Source organism: Anopheles merus, chromosome X (assembly GCF_017562075.2).
Source record: "Anopheles merus strain MAF chromosome X, AmerM5.1, whole genome shotgun sequence".
NCBI classification, from domain to species: domain Eukaryota; kingdom Metazoa; phylum Arthropoda; class Insecta; order Diptera; family Culicidae; genus Anopheles; species Anopheles merus.
The window spans coordinates 7,623,930-7,649,924 of NC_054081.1; the positions used below are offsets into that span (position 1 = coordinate 7,623,930).

The window sequence follows — 25,995 nt, forward strand, 5'->3', positions numbered from 1 at the left end:
CATGAACACACGTATATACAAAAAAAACTAGATCGCTCTCTCGGCGAAGGTTCGCGCAATGCTATCACGCTACAGCACACGGCAGTGGACACACAATCTCGCCAAAGGCCCCCTACCGGTACCCCGCCTTACCTTGCTCAGCGCGTTCGAGTAGTATCTGCTCTTACTGTCGTCCTCCTCCGACTCGTCCTCCTCGTCGATCTGCGACTGCTTGAAGCGGATCAGCGGCGAGGACATCTTGGGCGAATCCTTCATGCCGCCGCCCTCGCTCATCAGGTCCTCGTCGGACGGCTGGGCCGGCTGCTCCTTCCGGTGGATGCTCCGCTCCAGGCGACGCAAAAACCTGCAACAGGGGACAGGGGCAATGAGCACGCGTTTCCTCGAAAGGTAGGTACCTTTCACTGCTCACCTGATCTGATTGCCGATCGCTTTCAGCCGGCGAATTTTGTACGGTGGCTTGCGGATCTCTTCTGCCGGGGCCGGTGGTTTCGCTACCATCGGGTTGGTGGACGCTTCCTGCGCAGTCGGCCACGGTTCGGTCCACGAACGGGAGCGATGGGAAGCAGATAGTGTGGGCGAAGGGAAGGGGCGGGAAAGCAAAACAATACTGAATTTGATCCGCGTAACATCTGTCGCGTCGATAGTGGACGTGAGCTAGTGTACGTTGCGCGCTACTGGAGTTGGATCTTGTATATGTTTTTTTTTTTGCTGTGACATATGTAAGATATTCTGTTCTAGTAGGCTAACAAAATCGTAACAAGTGGACAAACACTGTAGTAACTATTGTACGCTACGAGTACGCGCAAAATAGAACGCAAAATTCGCAAAGTACGATTAAGTACAGCTCGGCCATTACATACACGGACAGATGGTTATATAAATACGCGCGCACACACACACATAGCTAATGTGTTCGTATGTGCAGAGGCAAACGGATCGAAACAAAAAAAAAACGGAAAGAAAAAATCGAAGCACATCACTGCAAAACCCCGGGCGGATTTCGCAGCCCCAACCCCTGCAATGTAGGCACCCGGCAATGGTTTTTATTTGATTACTTGTTAAACTATTACTTAAAAACAACAGTTACATTACGTGACTACCTAACGAACCAAAACCCAAAACTAAACAGAAACAACTGTGTAAACTGCGTTACTAGAAGATTACATAATATGTACACTAAAACGTGTCAAACGCGCAAAAACTGTCAAAACGCAACGGAACAGCACGGTCACACACAATAACGAAAAGAAAAAGAAGAATACACGCAGAGGAAAACGAAACGGAATAGTTTGCAAGCGTTCAACGAGAGTACGAAACAAAACAAACAGGAAACAAATACGGCAACACACGGCTGCAAAACTAACTAGAGAGTAACGCGCTAGAGTAACAGGGAGAATTAATCGGCAAACAGGTGGGCCGGTGCGATGCCCAAACCAACGAAATCCACCAAAGTAACCAGATTTGTACAGTAACGGTGTGTACTAAGAGGTGACATTTGCTACGATGAATGATGGCTGCTGGATGAACGAGAGACAAAGAGAGGGAGTGGGGGTAGTGTGTGTGAGAGTGAGGCAGAGAGGCGATGATGCGATGCAGATCAAAACTCATAGTATGGATACGGTGTGTGTGTGTGTAGGTGTGGGTTGACTGTTAACAGTAACTACGCAATTATTATTTGGTGGAAGGAGCCTCGCGGGCACTTCCGGGTTCGTCGGGTGGGTTTTGCTGCGCGCGTTGGAAAAACGAAGGTGAAAACCCTATCCTAACACCTTGCAAAGTAACGCCCTACGCCAGCTAGTAGAACACTTTGAGTTGGAGCGAACGTCACAGAGCTGAGCGCGCGGACCCTTGCAGGGTTTAGGGCGTCGGGGGTCCCTTAGTGGTAAGAAGACTTGACGCCCTTTGTACACGGGAAGCGAGAGGAGGAGGACGAGGGGAATGGGAAGAAGGGGGTTGTAAAATCGCTGCTCTAACGCCAAAATCTCTAACGTGACTACTCTACCCACTGTTATATATGCTGGACCCAGAATCCACAGGGGCCCTTAGCGAGACCGTGCGTATGTTTATGTCTTGCCGGGACTGCACCCGCAGGGAAATGTTGTGACCCGGATATTTTTTTTTCGTTTCGTTGCTGAAGACTAACACAAGAGAGTGAACCACAACATTTTCGACACAAACAGGACGATGCGCAACAACCAAGAACTGTGCCGAACAGGGAACTACACACTAGGTAAAAGTTAACATGGAGGAAAAAGGGGATGGTACATGTAACGAGGTTCCGAAAATACGAGCGAGTCCTAGAGGGGCCGAGCAAACCAGGCGGTTCGGACGCAATACCGAACCCCTCGGTCCGGTGGAGCAAAACCTAATGCCATATTGCATAGTTTTTGGGGGAGTCTTTCGCACTTTCTCGCTTACTTTGGAGGGCTCGACTGCACTGTACCTACCTCACCTTTCGCTTCGCCATAATTGCACCCTTCCGCCGAATCTTTCGCGGCGGAGAGTTGCGTCACGCTGGTTAGATCTGTGGACGGTCGCGCGTGTAAGGGAAAGGGAAGAAAAATCGTAAGTAGGCCGCTATCTTCAAGATGCCTGCTCCACTATGTTTGGTTCTGGGATGATTCATTGGTGTGATGAGTCAGTAATTCTGAATTCTGGGACTGGAAGATTCATGAATCTTGACGTTTGCAAAAGTTCATAGGGTTTTATACATTTGTTGATGGTTCTTGAATCTCCAAAACTCTCAATTCCATAGAAAGATTCATGAATCTCAGAAGATTCTTATATCTCGAAAGATTAACGAGTCTCTAGGAATTCCTGAATTGCAAGGGATTCATAAATCTCTAAAAAATCATAAAGCTCAAGCCTTTTATTATTATTCTTCTTGGTGTAAACAACCTACGTGGTCATTCCAGCCTATACAAGCTTTCGAGACATCTTTGCAACTACCATGCAGCGGGATAGTTTGTTATGTTACAGGGAGAAGGTTTTTGCAAGGCTTCAACCCACTGCAGGCAAGTTTTAGGTGGGATTGGACAAATTCAATATTTTGGAAATCATACATCTCTAAAGATTCATAAAACCCTGGAGATGTATGAATTTTAATAAATTTATTAGAATCCTTGGAGATTCATGAATATTTAGAGATTCATCAATATTTAGAGATTCATGGTTTTTTGAAGATTTATGAATTATTGAAGATTCGTGATCTTTTAGAGATTCATGAATCTTTGAAGATTAGTGAATCTTTGAAGATTCGTTAATCTTTGATGATTCGTGAATCTTTGAAGATTCGTGAATCTTTGAAGATTCATGAATCTTTAGGTATTCATGAATCTTTGAAGATTCGACTCAATATTCAAATCACTCATCACTGAAGATAGGAATGAAACTCTACGAAAGATTAATGAAACCCAACACTAGTATCTGTACAGATGAATCTTCCCGAAACCAAACATCAAAGCGTCACCAGCACCAGACCTCTCTCGCCCCGCCCCCCTTCTACTATCAACCCCTTATACCTTTGCACGATCGGATCGCGTACTCCCGCATGGACGTTAGCGACTCGGTGGACGAGGAGCTGCTGGCGAGCGGCGGCCGATGCACCCTTCGCTTCGGGCTTTTGCGGGTGGTGGGTACCGTCCCGACGAACTTCCCACCGGCCGCATTGTGCTGATGACCGTGCGGCTGGCCACCGGCCGCGGACTCCTTACTGCCCGGTATCTCCAGCAGCACCGTGGTGGTGGTCCCCTTGGACGGGGACTGCAGTGCTGCCGCCCGGTCGGTGCGGGCCACCCGGCGCTCCTTTCTGCGGCCGACGCATTTGCGGTGCGCGGTGGCCACCGTGTTGCCCGTGCCGCCCTTGCCATCGGACGACGGGAAGTCGTACAGGCCGTCCGAGTCGGTGAACGGCAGCTGCTGGTCCTTCTTGCCGTAGAACATGGGCGAAAAGCGCTCCATGCTGGCGTTGCGTTCGCTGATGAGAAACGGAAAGAGGGAACGAGGGTTTCATTGATTTGCTTTGGCACCGGGCATCCCGATCCCAGGCCTTACCTCAGCGGACTGTCCGAGCGGGAGGAAACGGGCGACGGCTTCTCGTAGCCCGCGTCCGACTGGATCACGATGGCGGGCAGCTGCAGCTGCGACATGGAGAGGCTCTCCTGGCTCAGGATGTCCTGCCCGGTTTGGATCAGCTCCTTGCCGAGGTACAGCTCCAGCTCCTTGGCGCTCCGGATTTCGCCCTCCTCGATCTTCTCGTCCAGATGGTCCGTCCCGATGCCCTCGTCGTTCGACTCGAGCAGCGGCTCGTCCGACAGCGTCTCGGAGTCGGAGCGCAGCCGAAACGAGGACGGCTGATGGTGACCGTAGCCGGCGGTGTGGCCGCCGTGCGTACCACCCGCACCGTTGCCACTGTCGGTTGATTTTTTCCTTACATTAGATGATTGTCGTCGATTGTTGATCAGTGCGTGAAAGCCGGAATAGCCGCCGGGTCCGGGCGGGCCTGCATGGGAGGAGAAACATCAACAACAACAAATCACGATGGAAGAGAGACCTAATGTTTACATTTGGATTCAAGGTGCATCCACCCTAGTGCCCCTTACCTGACCCAGGGTCGTCGGATTCGTTCGGAAAGAGGGGATTGTTCGAACCGCACCGGCTCGGACCGGGGCTGGCCATGCTGGAGTAGCCGGACGAGCTGAGATTGCTTTCGGACGGAGCGCGATCGCCGCGGATACACATCGAGAACGGGCTCAGGTAGCACATGCCGCCGGAGCTACCGGGTGGGCCGAGCCCACCGGGCCCACCGTTCGCACGGGAACCTTTGGACATCAGTGGATGGGCCGGCGAGGGGGCTTCCGCATCCGACACGACCTCACTGCTGTTGCAGGTGATCGTGATCATCGGCGGATCGAACGGGAGATCGAGCGAGGTTGGTTTTTCCCACTGCTTCAGAAATCTGGAACGGCGCGAGAAGGAGGGCTATGGTGAAGACGTTGAATCGATCGTCGATTATGCGGTGGATTTGCTAAAACTAATTCATTTAGGTTCGTTACTGATGCCGGGGTTGCCGTTTAACGTTTAGATGCAATTTTGAAAGAAACAGTTGCCTAATCCATATTAATCTTGGAGATCTAGATCCTGAACCCATATCGGACCTGAAGCTGATCCTAACTCGTCCTGGAGATAATCCTGGTTGTACATCGCAAGTCTACAAGTGTAAATTCTGTAAATGATTTGAAATCTAGTTATGATACTGAATCTACTGAATCTGATACTGATCTGCTACTATTCATATTTCTTCATAAAAAATCTGATCCTCGATATGATATCTAACATCTATCGACACTAGAACCTATCGTGAATTCATCATAATCCAGGAAATGATCTCGAATCTCTATTCTTCTTCTTCTTCTTTTTGCACAACAACCACTGCCGGTCAATGCCTGCCTGTACCCACTAGTGAAGTGAGCTTGGCTTTCAGTGACTTATTGCTACCATAGCAGGATAGTCAGTCCTACACATGGGGGCACGGTCTATTCGGGGCTTGAATCCATGACGGGCATGTTGTTAAGTCGTTCGAGTTGACGACTGTACCACCAGACCGGCCCATCTCCGGAATCTCTATTCTAGAACTTATATAGAATATATGCCGCTCCTGACAGTTGTCCTAGTTCTTCTTCTATTTGGCGTAACGACCTATGTGGTCATGCCGGCTGATACAGGCATTCGAAACTTATGAATTACCACGCAGCCTAATAGTCAGTGCTCGCTACGGGAGAACTTGAAGGAGGCTTGAACGCACGATCCCGAACCTACCTTGACCCTAACATTATTCCAAACCTGCCTTGATTCTGGTATGGGATTTGTAAACAATATCGGTTCTAGAAATGATCCAGCCCTGGAACTTATCCTGAACCTCGTGCGGTTTTGGAACTAATATCGCAACGCATCATCAAACTCATCCTGAAACCCTACTGGATTGTCAACTTGCACCGGATCTTAGAATGGATCTGGAAGATCATCGAGGCTGAAGTTCTCACTCCCTATGTAAACCAGATTCATCTACAAAATTCTGAATTCCTTAAGCTGATGCATAAATCTCCAATAATTCTTGAAGACCGCCAAAGCACCTGAAGGATATGTATATTGGATATGTATATTGGCACCTTCAAAGACCTCCTAACAAACCACAAACCTTCAGCATCAGCAGCAACCGAAACTCGCTGGGAAACTCGAACCCTGCCTTCATGCCCCCAACTTACCGCTTCTGGTGCTGCTGCCGGCTGTTCCCACCGCCCGCCAGTATGGTCGCGTCGAGCGTGTGGTTGGCGCGCTGGGGCGGCGGCGACCCCGGTATCACTACTACGGCCGTCCGCTCCTTGGTCGGGCTCGGGTGCTGTATCACCAGCTGCGGTATGATGAGGTCGCGCGGCCGCTCCGGGCTCTTGCGCTCCGGCGTCGGCGGATGGATGTCGATCGCGATGATCGGCACGCCCAAACCGGCCGGCCCGTCGCCGGTCGGGTCGCTGTCGGGCGGCGAGGAGGACGAGTAGTCGCCCCGCTCCGGCTCGTCCGGCGGCGGCGGACGTATTTCGATCGAAAGCTGATGGGACTTCTGAATACAATGAGGATTAGGATCAATGCTAGTAGAGCTATGGTGGTGGTGGTGGTGGTGGTCGGTGTTTGTTTAGATCGTGTTGGAACAGCGGATTGGCGACACAGTGTGTGAGTGTGAGTTTGTGTGTGTAAAGTGTCTTGGAGTGCAGGAGTGATCGGGAGGATCAGGTTTGTCGGAATTTGGGACCGAATTTGGAGTTGGCAACGAGTGTGGCAGGGTCGATGTTAGATAGGTTAGACAGAGAAACGTGAAACGTGAGTAAGAGGAGCACAGCAGTTCGCAAACGAGGTTGGGCGGCGGCTAAGGGAACCTAAGGGACACGGGTGCACGGGTTAATGGTCGGTGCGCCAAGCAACCCACCCGTTCGAAGGGGTTGGGCGGGCACAGGTATGCTAGGGTTCATAGAACGGAATCTATAATTATACAACACAAAAAGGGTTAAAAAATAAGGTTTTATAAAGTGTCTGTAACATCGGGAAACGGTTTGTTTAGTAAAGAAACAGAAGCACCAAAACGAAACAAAATGGATGGAAACATGTGATCTATCGTGGGCATGGGAAGTGAGTCCTCCCGGCCGCATCCCGGTTGGACAGATGGACTGCTAAAGTGATGGCTTTCTATGACTGAATACACGAACCATGTGCCACCGTGGGTGTACTAGTGGATCGACTTACGTGATAGTCCTCGTAGCCGCTGTTGAACGTCACCGACATCGACTCGTCGTGGATCGATTGGGGCGTGCGCATCCGCTGCGGCCGCGGCATGATCGGCGTCAGGGCGGGCGACGGTATCGGCGTCGGCATCTCGCGAATCGGCGACAGACACTTGTTGTTGATGCCGTTGCTCGGTATCTCGAGCAGGATCGTCGGCGGGTGCAGCTGGGCCGAGCCGGCGGACGAGCTGCAGCTGCTGGCGCTGCTGCCGCTGCCGGTGGCCGCCGCCGCCGCCGCCGACACCACCACCGACGACTTGTGCGCACTGAGCGCGTCCAGCACCGGCACCTCGATCGTGCTCTGGCGGTAGAAGACGGGCGAGTCGGACGTGCCGCCGCTCGAGTAGCTGACCGGCGTGTGGTTCGACGAGGTGGACGAATCGTCATCGCCCGGCACGTCGTCCTGCGGGCTGGAGGCGGTCGGCGTCGACGACGGCGAGATGACGATCGACGACGGCAGCGTGTTGAGCGCGCTGCTCGACGCGGCAAAGTTCTTGAACATCGCCAGTATCGAGTCGGCGCTCGACACCTTCGGCCGGGCCCGGCGGCTGCTGCTGCGCAGCCCGAAGTCGTGCAGCGCCAGCTCGGAGCTCGAGAGCGAATCGCTGCCCTGGTTCGACGAGGTACTGTGCGGCGACCGGATTTCGTTTGTGCACGGCGACGGCGGTACGGAATTTGCGCGTGGCGGTACCTCGTTTGGAAGACTTAGGGCACTAGAATGCTTCGCTCCCTTTAAGTGTGCAAGTGTGTGTGTGTGTGTGGGTGTGTGTTGTATATATTTTTTAATTTGTTTATTTGTTTATTTGTTGGAGCAAAAGAGCAACGAAGCCACATTGGGTAGGACAGGCAAGGTTGTGGTGGTGCAGGGGCGGTGAAGAGATAAACAGTTTTCAATGATTGCTGATCACGTGCGTCATCCGCGAGTCCGCGTGGAAGTTAGTATTTTAAGGGGGTGGGGGGACAAAGGGGGTGGGGGCAGGTTAGTGGGAATTGCTTTTCCGTAAGAGTTTGGGTTGCTAAACTCGACCCAGACTGAGCTACTGTAGCAGCGCGGGGCGAACACCACGAGAACTAGCCAAAGTACTTGATCACCCTCTGGGAATGTTGGGAGCAGACAGGGTCTTCACAACCTTTGGGGAGTGTCGGGAAAGGGGACTACAGACCGATGCATCCTTTTTGAAGGGGGGGAGTTAACTGCACAGCGTTCGAAAGCAACAACCTCGCGGGAGATGATGACATTGCGTGAGTAATAATTGGTAGTACATGTTAACGTGTCGACGTGACGGTGACAGTTGACGAAAACAAACTCAAGAAGGGTGGTGGGGGTTTAACGCCCCCCTAGAAATCGATATTACTATAGGTACGGCACAGTAGCCAGTATAGAGAATGAATGGTAATAGTAGCATTAACAGCACTAGTTACAGTAGTTAGCAGAGTTAGTAATTGTACATTACAACGAAACAGAAAACCAAGCCTAAATGGAGCAAACGTTCAAAAAGCCGGACGTTTGAAGCGGATGATGAGTATAGTAACATGAGTAAACACAGCGGGGAGTTTTGGGAAGCGAGCAACAGGGGAGGGGAGGGTACCGAAACTTTCCCAAAAAACCACGCCAAACACGAAACCAAGGAAAGAAATTGCCAGTTAAAACAGTGGCACGAATGGAAAACGAAAAACAAAGTAAAACAACACAAGAGCTAAACCCATAGCCGTAACCGAACTAAAACTTGCAACTTGGAACACACACACAATCGTACTACGTAGTTTTTTGGTTTCGTTTTTTTTGTTTTGGTTCGGACCGCAAATATTTAGCAAATATATGCTGGGCTAAACGAGGGGAAAGGAAAACGGGGTAGGCAAAGGTGGAGCGCATATATGTATATGCTGGTGGCGTGCAAGCGCTACTCACATTCGCTAGGTCCTCCGAGCCGGAGCTCATCTCCGCGGACACCTTGCTGAGCAGCCGGGCGAACGTGACCTTCTTCTCGAGCTTCGGGTCCGAGATCTGGCGCACCATCGACGTGACCGAGAGCGAGTTCTCCGAGAAGGTCGTCTCCTTCAGGCCGGCCTCCGACTCGGCGTAGTTCGCCTTCAGCCGCGTCTCGGACAGCTGGATCAGCTCGCCGAGGCTGACCTGCAGGGCAGAGGGGCGAAGAATCGAAAGACAAAAAACCCGAGAGAGAGCGAGAGAGAAAACAAAAAGAGACAGAGAGAGAGAGAGAGAGAAAAAGAGAAAGAACAAGAGTGTATTGATTGATTAGTAGGCTGTGACAGTGCGGAAGATTGCGGTGCGTGTCCTGTTCGCACTCTGCCAAAGCAACACTAGCACGCGCTAAGCGCTTAGTACACTGACTTTAGTGGCTGCGTTCTGGGCGGGCGACACGAGCTGCTGCAGTATCTGCTTCTTCTCGTTGACGTTCTTCTTCGTTGGCGTCGAGTTGTTACGCTTCTTCCGTGGCGATGGTGTGCCTGGACGCGGGGCAGAGCGGGGGTGTCGGGGGGTTTAGGAGGGAAGGAAGAAGAAAAAGATTGGTCAGATGTTTTCCGCTTCTGCGCTTGCCGAGGACGAGTGTAGGTGTTTTTTTTTTTGCTATCCGCATTATCGGGAGTGGGGTGTGTGGAGAGGTGTGGTTGGAGGTGAAGAAGGACAGGAAAGAGGGAAACTGTGTGTGTGTGTGTGTTTGGGTAGTGAAACTCATGGAACGAACGAACTACTGAGAAGGAAAATTGGGCAAACCATGCGGCTACTAGGTTGCGTACTGAGTCGGAAATGGAATGCAACACGAAGAGCAGTAAGGCGGGAGAGGTACTTGAAGGCGTTGCGAGTGCCCTGTGTGTAACGCTACCGGAAAGAACGGGAACAAACCGGATGCCGAACAGTGGGGTAACAGTTTCACTAGCTACCAAGGACTCGGTACGAATGGCAAGAGCAAAAACAGACAACTCACTATACTACTCAGTGTGCTGGAGAGAGAGAAAGATATAGAGATAGATAGGAACTATTTTACAGAGTGAGAGTAGGATCGTATCAACCAGTGTTGGGTCAGGTAGCTCTTTCACGTGAGTGGTGGCGAGGAGGCTAAGGAAACTCCCGGGTTAGTGTTTTGTGAAGAGTAGCTCTTAGACTAGGAAGAGAACTCGCTACTAATGACAGGCGTGAGCTTTCTTTTTTGGAAGTCCGCGTACTGAGTGTAGCTCCGCTAGCCTTACTTCAGCTCTAGTGTTTGGATTCATTCATATGAATCTTCAGCGATGAGTGATTCAAATCTCGAATGGGGTCTCCGAAGATTCATTAATCTCCAAGGATTTATTAATCTATAAACATTCTTTAATCTTCAAAGATCCATGAATCTTCAAAGGTTCATAAATCTTCAGGGATTAATGAATCACCCAAGATTTATAATTTTCCAGAGATTCATGAATATTTAGTGATGTATGTTTTTTTTTAATATCGAATATTTACGATCTCATAGTACATTGATAAACTCATTCGACTTCACAATATGTAAGTCGTTGGTTCAGGTCTCACATGAACCATCTCCACGTAGTAAAACAAACTATCCGGCTGCTTGGTACTTGCCAAGAAGTCTCGAAAACCTGTATAGGATAGTATGATCACGTAGGTTATTACGCCAAGAAGAAGAATAAGAGGAAACAAAGCTCCTTGAATCTTTTGGTATGCAATTTTTGAGACCCTTGAGATTCATACATCCCTTGATATTCGTGAATCTTTCGAGATTCATGAATCATTCTAGATTCATGAATCATTCCAAATCCATGATCTTTCTAGATCCATGATTCTAGATACATGATTTTTTCGAAATTATTAAATCATTGAGGTTCATGAATCTTTCCAACCGAAATTCAGATTCATGAATATGAATCAGATTTACCCAACACTATTCAGCCCCACTCGCTCCACTTAGCTTCACGCACTCAATGTAGCTCAACTAGGATTAAATTACTTACACTAAATTAGAAATCAAGTTTTTGAATCTTGTCAGTAAAGGCAATGAAGCTATGTCAGTGTGGAGAGTTATTGAACACTCTTTGTACTTTAGTCTCTCATTACGGCTAGGGACTCACTGTTTTGCGCTTCAACCCACTCTTCACGCCATCTGGCAACTCAGAGTGGGTGGAGTCTCAAAACAATGAATAGCAAGTTGAATGTCAATAATGACAAAGTGTCAATAAGTCTAGTTATGAGTAAACTGTTATGAGTGATTATTATCATCGCTACTCATGACCCAACACTTAGTATAAACTAACTCAAGTCACCTGTGTTTCTATTTTTATTTTGATTTTCTACTAGTATCCTGTTAGCAGCCAATTATGCAATCAACCATTAGTTGGTCGATTATGTTTATTTGCCAATTCATTTCAAAGTGTAAAAGAGAGCTTGTTGCGTGACTCAGTCGCCGCTTAGGGCGTTCGCAAAAAAGCGAATTGTGAAATTGTTTATTACCAACCAGATTTTTAGAATCAGAAGGGAAGCTCGCTAGGAAGGAATGTCTACGAGCGCAGCTGAAATGCTTGCCAGCTACTGGTACTGCTATCATTACGGTGCGGCAAAAACAAAACAAACAGTATTAGTAGTAGTGATCGCTATCGTAACGCCTACAGGTTGTGGTAAGTGATTTTAGTTTTCACTTGCCACAAAATGACTACTGAGAAGTTACAGCATGGTGCAAGAAACACACAACACAGTTCTATTTTAAGAGTGAATAAGAGAGAGAGAGAGTGTTTAGCTTAGTTTGTTTTTGTTTGCGGAAAGGGTAAACGGGTGGTGTAAATAGGGATGGTAAATGATGGAGTTATATTGTTTCCGTTTATAATTGTAAGTATAATGCTAGAAACAGCCAATACAGTCCAATCATTCAACCAGGGAGTTATACTGTACAATGCGTTTACAATGAAATGGAGATAAAAATAGACAGACAGACAGATTGAGCTATATTTGTAGAGAAATAGAGTGTACATAGGTATGTGTGTATATATGTGAGACAGAGACAGACATAGAGCAGTGAGAGCGAGATGTACAAAAGAGATAGTGTAGTAGATAGCGAGTAAAGCAGATGAAACGTTAGCAATTACAGATTACATTATCGTGAGGCAAGGCACTAAACAGACACAGCTTGAGGTGTTTGGAGGTTCGGCAAAGAGTTTGAGTAGAAGTTTTTGCCTTTTTTTTTTGGTTTTGGTTATTTGTTAGTTGAAACATTGTTCAAGAAAAGGTTAAGGTTTTTTTTTGTTTTGGTTTGGTGCTGTGTTTTCGGTTAATTAATTTATCATATGTTTGTCTGTCTTACGTCGAGGAGGGGGCCGTAAAAGATCATCTAAAGAAAATGTTCTAGCGGTAGCCCCTCCAACTTGCTGTGGGCTGCTGAGACTCAATATGGATGGTTTTCTTATACCCAATCGTCCAAAGATTGTCCGGTGCGATGCGGGGGTAGTGGCGTTCGAGGAGGAAACGGTACCGGCGGAAGCCTGCAGCTGCTCGCGCAAGGCAGTGTTGAGATGGTGCGGCGGGAAGGTGCCTGCGAAGGAGGGACCCGAAACATAACAAAACAAAATAAAAAAAACAATGTGGATCGAGCAGCCGAAGCGAGAGAAGAGAAATAGAAATTGAGAGAAAAAGAGAAAAAGAGAGATAAAAAACACGTCTCTCCGTCGGTCCAGGTGTGGGACCAGTGCACCCTCCCAAAACCTTACTTCGATTCAGCTGCGTATCGTCCGCGAGTAGCTTCTCGATCTTCTCCGGGAAGTGGCGCTTGGCGCACCAGACCAGCCCGATCACGGCGAGCACCACGAACACGGTGATCAGCCCGAGCCAGAACGGTTCCTGCAGCATCCGCTCCGACAGCGGTTTGTACGGTATGTGCATCATGCGCTTCTCGCACCGGGCGCCCTCCCACCAGGCGTGGCAGCGGCAGAAGAAGCCCCCGTTTTTCTCGAAACACTCGCCCCGGCTTTCGCACGGGTTGTCGGCGCAGGGCTTCTGGCGCTGGTCGCACCGCACCCCGACAAACCCGGGCTGACAGTTGCACTGCAAAGGGGCAGACGTTGGACACAGGTTACACAACTGCTACCAAGCCGCGCGCACACTACTGCTCGCTTACCTTGAAGCTGGTGGGCGTTAGCTCACACTTGCCGAAGAAGCACGGCTCCAGCTCGCAGATGTTGAGGCCGCAGAAGCGCCCAGTAAAGTGGCCGTAACACTGGCAGATGCCCCGCCTGTGCCCGGGGCCCGCACTGATGCACTTACCGCCGTACTGGCACGGGTTCGGCCGGCAGCTCTCCACCCACTCGTCCGTGTTCGAGATCAGCTTCATCTTGTAGCCGGCGTCCTCCTGCAGCCGGACGGTCGCGTTCAACCGGATGCCGGAGCCGTTCGCGTTTCGCTGCCGGATGTGGATCGTGTTCAGGTAGGAGGTGATGTAGATCGGCGCCGGTTTTCCCAGCCCGTGCTGCCCCGCCCCGACCGGTTGCCTTAGCTTGGCCGCAGTACCGTGCGCCGCTGGGTAGTGGGTGTACTCCAGGCCGCTCTGCTTTGCTGGTTCCGGCTCCACACCGGCCGGTTTGCCTGTCGCGTGATGCTCGCACAGATGCCACAGTGTGCCGTTGCTGTCGGTGTAGTTGTCGTAGATCTGGAACAGCAGGGCAGTGACAGATACCGTGGTACGCTGGTACGCTGCTGTCGTTGCTTACCTCGATGAAGCCGGCCTGATGGCAACCGTGCTGGCTGAAGCCCACGCCGTACAGCTCCAGCAGGATCACTTCGCCGAGCGGTGCGATCAGGTGCTGCGTGTAGTCGACATCGTACGGCATCGCTTCCGGGTAGTTGAGCGAGTACAGCATGCCGGTCGTCTTGTTCGAGAGCGTTATGTAGCGCTGCTCGTTCACGTGGGCCACTGGAAAGAGCAACAGGCAAGCAGCACCATACAGGAAGTTAGCGCTACTTCGAATAGCGAAGCGAGTCTAGTCTCTCATTGCTCAGAATTAGGGATTTTGGAAGATCGTTTGAACCGCTGGAAATTGATGAACTTTGAACTCCTAAGAATCTCTCATTAGGGATTTTTTTGGAAATTAAAGATTCTCCACAGTATTTTCGATGTCTGAGATTATTGAGATTCTACAAATGATAGTTCACGTTCTTTCTTCACTTTTGTGTGATGAAAGACTGCAAACCTTCCACTAGAACTAATCCATTCAGGAATGAAGTTTGATCTAGGAATTCTCAACGAATCTTCAAAGATCAATTGAGGATCTCCTGAGTTTTTTAAGTTGGTTGGAAAGTGTGAGAATTGCTTCCAAGCTTGATTTGGGAACCCTCAACGAATCTTCAAAGATCAATTGAAAATCTCTTGGGAATGCATGAGCTTTGCAAGTTGATTTGAAAGTGTGAGGATTCCAGCCAAGCTGGATTTAGGAGCGCTCAACGTATCTTCAATGATCAGTTGAAGATCTTCTAGGATTTCAGAAGTTGGTTGAAAAGTGTAAAGATTCCGGCCATACATTCAATTCCTCAATTCAGATCCGCTCAGATATTTGCCCACTGTGAAGAAAAAACCCCTCACTCACGTGTTTTGAAGTTCGCGTGGAACCCTTTCCCGCGCGGGGTGGCGCCCGTCCGCAACCGCACGACCAGCCGTTCGCCCTTGCTCACGAACACTCCGTCGTTCAGGTGTGATCCGTCGGCGAACGGCTCGAACGGACCGTCCGCAATGTCGACCAGCAGCGTCGCGTCCTGCGCCAGATCGGTCAGCACAAACTCGAGCCAGACACGCCGCCCGTACGGGGCCTGTATCACGTACGTGCAGTCGACGTTGTTCAGCAGAAAGTACGGATAGTTCGGGCTGCGGATTGAGCCCTCCTTCGAGGTGATGGTCTGCAGCGGGCAGCCCGCCATATCGACCGTGCTCCACGTTGCCGAAAAGCCCGTGCCACTGATTGAGAAGTCGGAATGGAAGCGCACGATCGCCTCGTTGCCGGTCGAGATGAAGTTGAACCGGGCCATGTTGCTGTCGTGCGTGCCGCACCAGCGCACGTACGGCAGGAAGGAGGGCGTCAGCTCGTCGAACGGCAGTAGCGGATCGGGCAGCAGCGTGCCCGGGTTGAGCAGGTTGACGGCTGCCTCCCGATCTCCGGCCCCATCCACCGGCTCGCCACCGGCAAACTCGGCGCCCGGGCCGCTGCTCACGTACCGGATGCGGCGCTGAAACCTTACTGTACCGGGCTGAGGGTTGCGATTGTCCCAGCCGTCCGGAAAGGCCGGCACCTGCTTCTTTGCGTCCATCGGCTGACTGGCCGCCGGGGCACTGCTGTGCTCTTTCTGCTTCGCACTGCTGCCGTTGTGGCCACCGTGAAAGTAGTCGGCCAACGGGACAGGCCCCTCGCCGCTCGAGGCTGCGCCCGAGTACGCCCCCCTGGCATTCGGCTGTATCGGATAGTTCTGCAGGCTGATGTAATCGTACAGACACTCGTCCTGGTGCTCGAGGTCCAGCTTCTGGAACTGGATGATGATGCGCCGGTGCTCTGGCGCCACGATCCGTATCCAGAAGTCGGTCTGGGCGGGGTACGGATTCGGGTATCCCGGTGACAACAGATGTCCCTCCGTGCCGGTCAGCGTCTGGTTGCGGACCATCGTCTCGTCCAGACGGGGCCGCGGCTTCTTGCACACGTACCCACCGATCGTGGAGCATTTCTGGGCGGTCCAGTGCAGCCCGGAGGATATCATGGGCGTCGGGGAGACCTTCCACTGCAGCCCCAGGCAGGACGGTAGCTTGCTCGGGTCCGATTTCTCAGGCCGCTGGCCTGGCAACCAACCCTAAAAATGGTGCAAAACGGACAGAAAGTTAATAATGAAAAAAAACACATATTACGGAGGCTAGAGACGCAAGGAAGGACACAGGCACCTCAAACAGCAGCTTCACACCATCCACCCATTCCAGGCTGCCCGTGTTGGTGATCTCGCCCCCGACCCAGTACAGCGAGCGCGGGGTATAGTCGAGGCTGTTGCGAATGTTGGACGTGATGAACCTGTTGGAAGGGAAGAAACCACTCGTGAATCATTGCATGCCCAAGCCGAACTCGTGAAGCCGCCGCAGAAGCCCTACCTCTGCTCGTCCGTGGTGGAAATAGAGGCAAGCTGTGCCCCGATACCGCGGCAAATCTGCTGGGCCGTCGTCCAGTCCACGTCCGGGTAGGAGATGATCAGATAGCAGGAGTTGTTGTACGCCTTGAACCGCTCGTCGTGGCACTCGGATGTCACTGAGTGTGCCAGAGAGATTTTCAGAGACAACAACAACAATAACAGCATGTATTGCGGGTATTGTGAATGGCGGAGGGAGTGCGGAACGGAGCAGTGGTACCCGTAGAGGCTCTCAGTGAGTGACTGATTCGTTTATCGAACGTGTATCGCCCGCACGACTGTATTATCTGCTGCTGTCATGATTACGAAGTGTATGTGTGTGTGTGTGCACGATACACGATACTACGATACTCGGAAGCAGCTTAATGAACCAACACTACTAAGAAACGCGCAATGGCAAAGAACCTCCTACGAACTGTCATACACAGCAGAGAGTTGTCAAAAACTAGCAAACACGCTTAACGAAAGCGTTCTTTGACGCGAGTTAGTCTGCATGCAAAACTCTAAAATGTTGTATAAGTATGTATGAGTGTGTGTGTGTGTGTGTGTGTGCAGCAGTAAACAAAGGAACAGAAATGGGAACTCTAACAAATTATTTAAATTCGTTTAAATTATGAGCAAAGATGCGTACTACGGGAGCGTAACACAAAAAGTGCTGTAGCGCTTGCAAAAATGAAACGAAAGAATGAAAAAACACACACACACAAATAGATTAAAACTAGCCATACTCTGCTATTCGTTTCATAACGCTTCCCCGCCCCCTATCCATGTACTGAATGCGACGCACCTACGTAAACGCGAAAATCAAACCAAAACGCAACACAAATGTAATCGCGGCCTGTGTAGCTTGAATACGTGAGCAAAATGAATACAAAAAAAAACGGTGAAATGAACACTAGCGCCCAGCATCAATTTTTTGACTCGCTTCCGCAACTAAACGGGGAAGGACAAACCCGAACGAGCTGCCAAGCACAGAATGACACCTAGATGATACAGTGTTGGGAGGATTCTCACAAAGATTTACGCTTCTGAATGAGTCTTGGATATGAATGGATGAGCCGGATACTCTGATTGATGGATTGGAACTCAGTGTGAATCTCGAATCTTCGGTTAATATAATCTTGATTAAGAAGGTTCTTAATTCCAGATTTGGAGATGCATAGATCTTCAATAACACAGGAATCTGCAAAGAGCTTCGCACACTTCGAAAACATTCTTAATCATCGCATATTCTTGAAGTCTAGATCGATTCGATAATCCTTCAAAGAAGCTTGAAAGTGTTACAAAGAAGCTCGAAAGTGTAAATGATGCGTTGTACAGTTGCCATGCTTTGTGGAATTTATTTGATATGAAGTTTAACAGACAGGCCTTATGAGAGATCACTTTACAAAGAAAGGAAGATTTATTGGAAACAATGGGAAACCCTGAAATTGAACTCTAAGTAGTTCATGTATTTTGACAATCATTTTCGAGAATTGCCGAGTATCTCATTGATGTTGAAGCTCAAAAGTTCGATCTATGCATTCGTAACGCTTCAAAGATTCCAGAAGTCTCGTGATTGTCGAATGCATTGTCCAACAAACGGTGTCAAGTTGACTGGACGAGGCTGAAACAAGAGGCATCAACAAAAGGGCATCGAAAACAAAACACGTTGCGCAAACAAAAAAAGTAACGAATGCATAAGGCAAGCAAGTCTTAAAATCTTGTAAAGATATGTAAGTGTAAAGAATCAGAGGCAGAGACAATTCAAATTTCAAACAACCAAGAAGTAAAACAAAACAAAAAGATAAACAACGCCATAACGTAATATCGCAATCTCAAAATCCGGAAACTATAGAGCTTTAGGTAGCCGCAGGCAGCGAAACGTGGTTCGAACGTAGGGGTGGTTTTGCACTTACCAGGTGCCCTCGGCCTTCCTATGCATTTGAAGACAGGTATTTCAGTTTAGGGTACTCATACTGGGGCTAAACATTTGGTAAGATTCGTTTGTTTTTGTTTTGGCGTAACGCCTGAACGGCTTCTACGTGTAGTTTGATATTTGTTTGGTTTTGAGCTGTTTTTGTTTTGTTTTCAAATGAGATATCATTGTGCAGCACAACTGCTGACGCAAATAAAACGATAATTTACGCAGGGTCGACTTCCTAAAGAGATAATCTCCACTCCCTTTGAACGTGACAAGACCTTATGATGAACGCAAAATAGACTAACAGATGCACATAGCTCTGACTGTAAGTGTGTGCTCTATAAGAGAGGGTACTATCGAAAATCTACAACAAACCAGCCAGGGCTGTGTGTGGAGCACTGAGGTATCTAATCCAGTAGTAAAAACTGAAAACAAAAACAAACCGAAAGCGCAAACGCATCCTAGGGTGTGGGGGACGGTTCGGCCGAAACGAAAGACACAGTGTCAGACTGGGAACTACCACCCCTAGAGTGACGACTAGAGGGTTCACTATATGCGAATAAAGGGGGGAGGTATGTTGGGTAACTGACTATCGGAAACGACACTACTTATCGAAGCTGAGTGTGCAGGTAGTGTGTGCGTGTATCTGTGTCCGTGTCGTCACTTACCGTTTTCCATCGAGATCTTCGCCTTGTAGCCGCCATAGTTGTTCGAGTAGTCCGACACGAACCGGACGCCGAGCGACGGGCCCGCCGTGACGTAGCGCAGCAGCTTCAGCTTCGAGCTCCAGTCGCCGCAGATCTTGCGCGGCACGCTGCCCAGGCTCAGCTCCGGCAGGGGCAGGCTGCTCGTGTACCGGGCGTCACTCGGCTGCAGCACGATGCTCGGCACGTTAAAGCTGATGTCGGTCCGGGGCGGCCCGGACTGCTCACCACCGGCTGGATCGCCGGTGGCCGGCGCGCTCTGGCCCCCCGTTTTGGTGCTTTTGCGCCGATGCTGAGCCGCACTGTACCGACCACTGTGGCGCGAGTTGCGAAAGCGAAACAGCACCGTGCTGGAAAAGTCCTTCGCCGACTTGGACGGGACGTACGGGCCGATCCCGTCCGGCTCAACCAGCTGAAGGTAGTCGTAGGAGCAACTTAAAGGGAGAGAAAGGGTTAAAGTTGAGATGAAAGACATCATCGTCTGATGGTTGAGAGGCACCGAGAGACGCCGAGACGTTCACTCACAGTGGTTCGTTTTCTAGCACCATCTCCTCAAAGTCCAGCACCACCCGGTACCCGACCGGCGCCTGGATCAGCGTGTAGCAGTCAACACTGTCGGGATATTGCTGCGGAAAGCCCGGACTCCACACCGTTGCCTTCGGACGTTCCGCGCTAAGCGTTACGGTAACGTTACATTCCGACTCGTTCCAAAGTCGCTCCGGTAGCTCTGGGAAAGGGCACGGGAGCAGACAAGGTATGTAAGGTGTTACGGGTTAATCAAGCGAAGATCCCACAGGAACTCGTAGCCTCCCCCCAACAACAAGTGTTACCTTCATCCATCATGCGCTCGCAAAGGAAGTAGTTGCGGGCGTCGCAGTTCCGATCGTTCCACATGTACGACAGTGTCAGCGGGCTCACAGTCGGGACGGTCTGGCCACCGCTCGCTGCAATCTGAAAGTGGCGCCGAATTTCCACACAATCCTGCCCGCTCAGTCCGTCGTCGTTCGGCTGCCGGTTGTAGTTTTCCTGGTGCACCCAGCCCGGAAACCAGTCTGCAATAGGATAGAGAGAGATAGTGCGATGAGTGAAACCGAACACACTAGTGGCGCCATCACTTTGCACGACGTACTCGAGTATGTGAAGGCAAACTTGTCGTTCCACCGAAAGTCACCCTCCACGATGAGATCCGACGCACCAATCCAGTACGCATTGTCGTCTTTGTAGCCGGGGCTGTTCAAGAAAAGAGGGGAAGAAACGTTAGCAACATCAGCACGTCAGAAACGTCTGGAGTTCCCCAAGGTAGCAACAAGGAGACGCTGTAATTTACACTCTACATAAACGATGTGACTCTTATGCTCCCGAAACATTCTGTCCTACTTTATGCTGATGATATTATGTCTCGCGCGTCATCAGTCAGAGATCTTGGTGTGATCTGTGATTCATCATTAACCTTTTGCGAGCACTACCACTCTGTAATTACCAAAGCCAGATGGATGCTAGGATTTGTAATCAGGCAAACGCTTGAGATAAAAGATCCAATATGTGTGAAAATATTATATACCGCATTGGTTCGATCCATCCTAGAGTCTAGGACAGCTAGGATAGAAAGCATACAAAAAATATTCTCCAGAATAGCACCATATCGATTAGAATGGCCGTCATCACAACAATTAGACTACTTGTCACGGTGCATGCTTCTTGGTCTGCAAACCTTAGAACATACACGCCAGACATTATAGGTTACTTTTGTCGCGAAGTTATTCTGCGTGGACATTGACTACCTGCTAGAAAAGCTGAATTTGTATGCCCCGCAAAGACCTCTCAGGTCGCGTGAGCTGTTACGACTTACGTTCTGAATGAATTCTCAAACGAATTCAATGAATCTGGATCTCAAATTCTAAGATTCATAACGCTCCAAAGATTCAGGAATTGATAAATACATATAGTATATATAAACCTATAAAGATTCTTATGAATCTTCAAACATTCACGAATTTCCGAAGATTTATTCATTCCGATATGAAACCAGGAAAAATCGTGAATATCTAAAGATTGACTTTGAACTCCTTAAAAATTTAAGATTCAAGATGTATATGATTCATTACCGATTCATAACTCTATCACAGATTCAATGATGACTCTTTCAATATTGATATGAACCTTTGCAGATTCATGAGACCTAAGAGATTCATGGGAACTTTTAGAGATGCGAGATTAACTCAGCACTGAAGCTTTCCTTGGAATGCATCTTTACGAAAGATTCGTGAAGCACAGCACTAACCTGTTAAACAGCAGCTGGTCGATAAGCTGCTGGTCCTCGCTCGAGCGTATCGACATGAGATGGCCACCGAGCCGGTTACACTCCGCTTCCGCCTCCTGCCACGGTAGCCGCCGCTCGACCGGGGCAATGCAGAACTGCGTGGTTGCTATCCAACCGAAGGCACAACGTGAAGTAATGGATTCAATCGGGTTCGCCCGGTACTCGAACAGCAGCGTCGCAGTGCCGTTGTCCGGCGCCGGCAGCGCTGCCGAGGATGATGAGGATGACAGGGGTGATGAGGAAGGCGAAGATGCTGGGGGGCCCGGCGCACCGGAGGCCCCGATCCCTGGCTGCACAGCAGTCGGTTGGGGCAGCTTGCTAACCTTCACCACCACGCTGTTGCCGGTGGTGGTGAGCAGGTAGCGGGCCGGCGCCGCACTCCCATTGACGCACGCCGTCCACCGGTGCTGGGCGTCCTCGTAGACCGCCACCAGCATACCGCCGATCGAGGAGCAACGGATCGGTGCGAGGTATTCGGCGTTGCCGCCGTCCTGCTCGCCGACCGTGCCGAGCGCGATCGCGATCGCTTCGCCCCGGCTGTCGTTGAGGGTGGAGGGACCGTTGGTGAGCAGCTGCAGCACCACCCGGTACCCGTACGGCAGATGGATGCGAAAGTAGCAGTCGAGCGGGGCCGACCCCGGTTGCAGCCGGACCGTGTCGTTCTGGTCGCGCAGCGTCATGTTGTAGCAGTAGTCGACCAGCCGGTACTGCAGGCTGAACAGGGGCGCCCGGTGCAGCCACAGGGTGGTGTTGCGGTGCGACTGGAAGTGAAAGGCTCGGCCTGCGGCGGGCAGCTCCTCCAGCTTGCCGCACAGTGATATGGCGGTGGCGGGCGGGCTACCGGGCTCGCCGTCACCGGCCGGCGGGGCACCGACGGTCGGGCTGACCGTCGGGTCCGGCAGGAAGCGCAGGAATCCGCCCCCCCGGCACGGTGTGTTGAGGCGGGTCAGCTGCACCAGCAGCCCGGGCAGCTCCTCCGACGGGGCCACGGTCGGGCGCGTGGGAAAGACGAGCCGGCAGTCCTGGTAGCCGGCCGGCAGCCTGTTCGAAGCGATCGTGCCCTGCGCCTGCCTGAGATATAAGCTACACTCTGCGGGAAGAGAGCGGCAGAGGCCCGGGGTTAGTTGTGAGATGGGCCTGAGATGGCATTTGCGACTACCCACCTTGTAAAAGCACCATTGTGTAGATCAGTTCATAGATCACGTAACTAGTCATTGTACGATAAAGTATTCTGAAATGCAAGGCAAATTATCAACGTACTGCAATCACTTGTAACGCTAACGCTAACGCTAACGCTAACCGTAACTCACCTAAAGTAAATAGTGTTCTGCGGCTTCTGCGCCCCGGTGGCTGTCCCACTACCACCGCTGTCGTTAAAATTGGCCGTCCCGTGTGCTGGCAGCACCTCCGGGACGGTCCAGCTGATCGTCGCTCGCTCCCCGTACATGCCGTCATGCTTCCAGACGTGGCGGGGACATCCACGGTGGGTCCGTCTGCCGCCCGGGGGCCGCTTCCGACTGCCGAACTCGAGCGCGTTGTCCTCCAGAGCTCCAGGCTCGCCATCCTCCTGTTCCTCCTCCTCGTCGCCCGATGACCGAGGGGCCGGGTATTGGTTGCTATCCGCCTCGAAATACCCGGGATAGGACGGTTCGCCGAATATAACGCGCTGCTGCTTGTGCTGCTGCTGTGCCCCGCCGAATGCATGATGCAGCCAGTCTATCTCCATATCGTCGATCCAGGTACTGCGCGGCAGACTGTCGGCGTCCTCCGGGCCCTGCCTGTACCCGTGATGGCTGCCGTGCGCACGGTGGCCAGTGAACTGGCCGATCGGGCGCCCCGGCACCTGCTCGTAGCTGTACGGATCGCCGGCGAGCGACTCCACGTAGAAGTCGCGTATCTCCGTGTCCGGCGAGCGTCTCGCTTCCACTGTGGGAATGAGAGAGTGCAAAAGGTGTGTAAAAAGATTGAACTGCAAGAGGAAGGATATGCTTTCAGTGCTGCAAAATGTCATGAGCATCACGCGATGATCACCACCGAAAACAATGAGCATATCCGTGGTGGCTTGATGCTTATTGCTGATAATCAATGAAAGTGCGTTATGATATGCCGAACACGACATGCGAGTGCTTGAGTCCAACGTGTTATTCTGACTGACAAGCGGAGCTTAATGCCCTCGCAAGCATAATCATGACTTTTTTCTAGCTATGAACAGTGCTGCTAAATGCCACTGATTTTACTCACCAACACTCAGGACTGAAACGAGACTCATATCGGCTCACGTTGTGAACGTGATCACTGACATGATCAGAGGTGAAGCTCAAACATTTGGTGGACCAATCTAATGCATGGTGACATTTTGTTTAGCATCCAACTCTTGTTCATTCACTTGATCATGACATTTTCTGTCGCTGATCATCACGACACGAAAACAAAGAGCTAGTTGCACAAAATGTCACCAAGCATGTGATGATCGCACCAACTGTTTGAGTCTCACCTCTGATCATCACAGTAGAGCTCGTGACGCTGACATGATTTGGTTTCAGCCGGAATGTGTCATGACTATGTCAGTGACATTTTGCAGAACTCATGACATTTTCTGTCGGTGATCATCACGACACGAAAACAAAGTGACTGACCAATAGTTGTTTGCACACAATGTCACCAAGCATGTGATGGTCGCACCAACTGTTTGAGTATCACTTCGGATCATCACAGTAGAGCTCGTGACGCTGACAATGATTTGGTTTCAGCCGGAATCTGTCATGACTATGTCAGTGATATTTTACAGAACTGATCAAACTAAAAAAAATGTCATGACATAGTGACTGACCAAGCGTTGGTTGCTAAAATGTCACGAAGCATGCATTGGGCACACACATCGTTGTGACTTATGACGCTGACATGGATTTCGTTTCAGTCAGCTTTGTTTATTACAGTGATAGTGACAATTTGCAGCACTGATGATGCTTGCGGCTTACCTCGGTATACTACGCGCGGCACAATGCCCGGCCCCGTCTCGAGCAGCTCGTGGCTGACGTCGATGTAGAAGTTGTTGTCCTCCTCCTCCGGGCTGCGCCGCACCGGCACGACGTGCTCCGCCGACTTCAGCTGCTCCACGATGCCGGACCCGCACGGGTTCGACCGTCGCCGCAGGTCAGCGTCAGCCGGCCCGGGCCGCAGGTAATAGGTGGGGAAGCGCCGGCTCTCCCCCGTCTCCTCTGTCGACTCCTCCTCCTCCAGCAGGTTCTCCTCCTCGTTGGCTGCATTGCGTTCCGGTTGCTCCTCCTCCTCCTCTGCCAGAGCTTCTTGCGCCTCCGCCTCTTCTTCTTCCTCCTCTTCCTCCTCTTCTTCCTCCTCCTCCTCATCCTCCTCCTCCTCTTCCTGCTCCTGGGCGGCGGCCATCGACTCCCGGCCGCCCGGGTAGAGCAGGCTGTCCCGCGGCACCAGCACACCCGCCAGCCCGAGCGGGCTCGGCGCGGCCGGGCCCTCGCCCCCCGGGCCCTTCGTCAGCAGCAGCTCGCCGCCCCCGCCTCCCGCCGTCCGCTCGTCGTGCACGGACTCGCTGAGCAGCTGCATCCCCGGGTAGGCGGGCCGGGGGGCACCGTTCGGGGCGGCCGGGCCGGCAAGCAGCAGCAGTGCCAGCGTGACGGCCGCCGCCACCACCTTCACCGTTCGCGCTACGCACTTCATTTGTTGCACCGCTTCACACTGTTGGCACTACGGGCGGCACCAGCGAGCAGCAGCACATAGCTACGGCACCCCACTTCTAGACACACACACACAGACACGCACACACACACACACACACACAGACGCACACAACCCGAAACCCGGAAGCGGAGGACGATATCTAAAGCGGTTGAAAGCAGCCAGCAAAGAAATTCAGGTTTTTTTTTGCGACGTAAACGATGCTCCACCAGGGGAGAGGAAACCACGAGGTGGGAAGGGGTGGGGAGGAGGCCAGTGAACACAGATGCACAAGTAGGCAAACACTATTCGGGGGTTTTTCTTCAAAATGCTCAAACAATGTCGTCCTTTTAGAGCCTGGCTCCGGAAGACTGCAATGTCTCAGACTGTAATGTCTCAGAACACGGGAATAGGTCTCTCTCCAGCAACTACAAAAACATTACCCTGAACCCACTGCCAAGTCCCTATACGTGTGTGTGTGTGTGCCGGGCACGGGGACGTCCAATTCCTTCAAATTTCCTTCTTGGCAACGAGCACCACTCCAGAATATCCAAGCCAAGCCGCGTTCTTCAACGCTAGTGGCCGGAGGAGCCCGCTGGACAAACTCCGCTCCGGAGGAGGAAGAAGAACAAAGCAAATAAAAAATGGTAGACATTACCATTTTATGATGTTGCTCCACTTACAGCGGCAGAGCCCGCAACTTCGGCCCCATACTCTTCCGGAAGCGTGTGCGGCACACACACACACATACGCGCTTGCTTCGGGCGTTCGGGCACACAAGCGGCGCGTTTGCATTTCCTATCGATTTTATGCTTTATGGCACACACACACACACACACTCACAACATCAGGCTGTTGTGGCAATGTAATGAGCGAGCGCTCTTTACCTTTGACATGAA

General features: G+C 51.1%; 1 protein-coding gene across 10 annotated transcripts in view; it reads right to left on the bottom strand.

The window, feature by feature from the left end:
- The window catches only part of LOC121587889, a 30,034-nt gene extending 4,045 nt beyond the window's left edge, over nt 1-25,989 (bottom strand). For 3 of the 10 annotated variants that reach the window (XM_041905196.1, XM_041905186.1, XM_041905229.1), the window contains exons 1-26: nt 24,388-25,989; nt 22,720-23,335; nt 22,573-22,640; nt 21,371-22,499; nt 20,219-20,319; nt 19,920-20,141; nt 19,615-19,816; nt 19,054-19,523; nt 18,381-18,398; nt 16,448-16,601; nt 16,247-16,370; nt 14,913-16,158; nt 14,040-14,242; nt 13,451-13,978; nt 13,044-13,377; nt 12,641-12,868; nt 9,685-9,800; nt 9,241-9,465; nt 7,294-8,061; nt 6,264-6,616; nt 4,602-4,957; nt 4,054-4,501; nt 3,522-3,976; nt 2,448-2,524; nt 410-516; nt 133-343 (exon numbers count right to left, since the gene is read on the bottom strand). In XM_041905196.1, coding sequence (XP_041761130.1) covers nt 133-343; nt 410-516; nt 2,448-2,524; nt 3,522-3,976; nt 4,054-4,501; nt 4,602-4,957; nt 6,264-6,616; nt 7,294-8,061; nt 9,241-9,465; nt 9,685-9,800; nt 12,641-12,868; nt 13,044-13,377; nt 13,451-13,978; nt 14,040-14,242; nt 14,913-16,158; nt 16,247-16,370; nt 16,448-16,601; nt 18,381-18,398; nt 19,054-19,523; nt 19,615-19,816; nt 19,920-20,141; nt 20,219-20,319; nt 21,371-22,499; nt 22,573-22,640; nt 22,720-23,335; nt 24,388-25,099 — 9,471 coding nt within the window. In that variant the 5' untranslated portion in view covers nt 25,100-25,989. Of the gene's footprint in view, nt 1-132; nt 344-409; nt 517-2,447; nt 2,525-3,521; nt 3,977-4,053; nt 4,502-4,601; nt 4,981-6,263; nt 6,617-7,293; nt 8,062-9,240; nt 9,466-9,684; nt 9,801-12,640; nt 12,869-13,043; nt 13,378-13,450; nt 13,979-14,039; nt 14,243-14,912; nt 16,159-16,246; nt 16,371-16,447; nt 16,602-18,380; nt 18,399-19,053; nt 19,524-19,614; nt 19,817-19,919; nt 20,142-20,218; nt 20,320-21,370; nt 22,500-22,572; nt 22,641-22,719; nt 23,336-24,387 lie in introns of those variants that run through there. The other 7 variants (XM_041905246.1, XM_041905238.1, XM_041905247.1 and 4 more) reach the window with 5 other exon arrangements.
- Nucleotides 25,990-25,995: the final 6 nt, after the last annotated feature.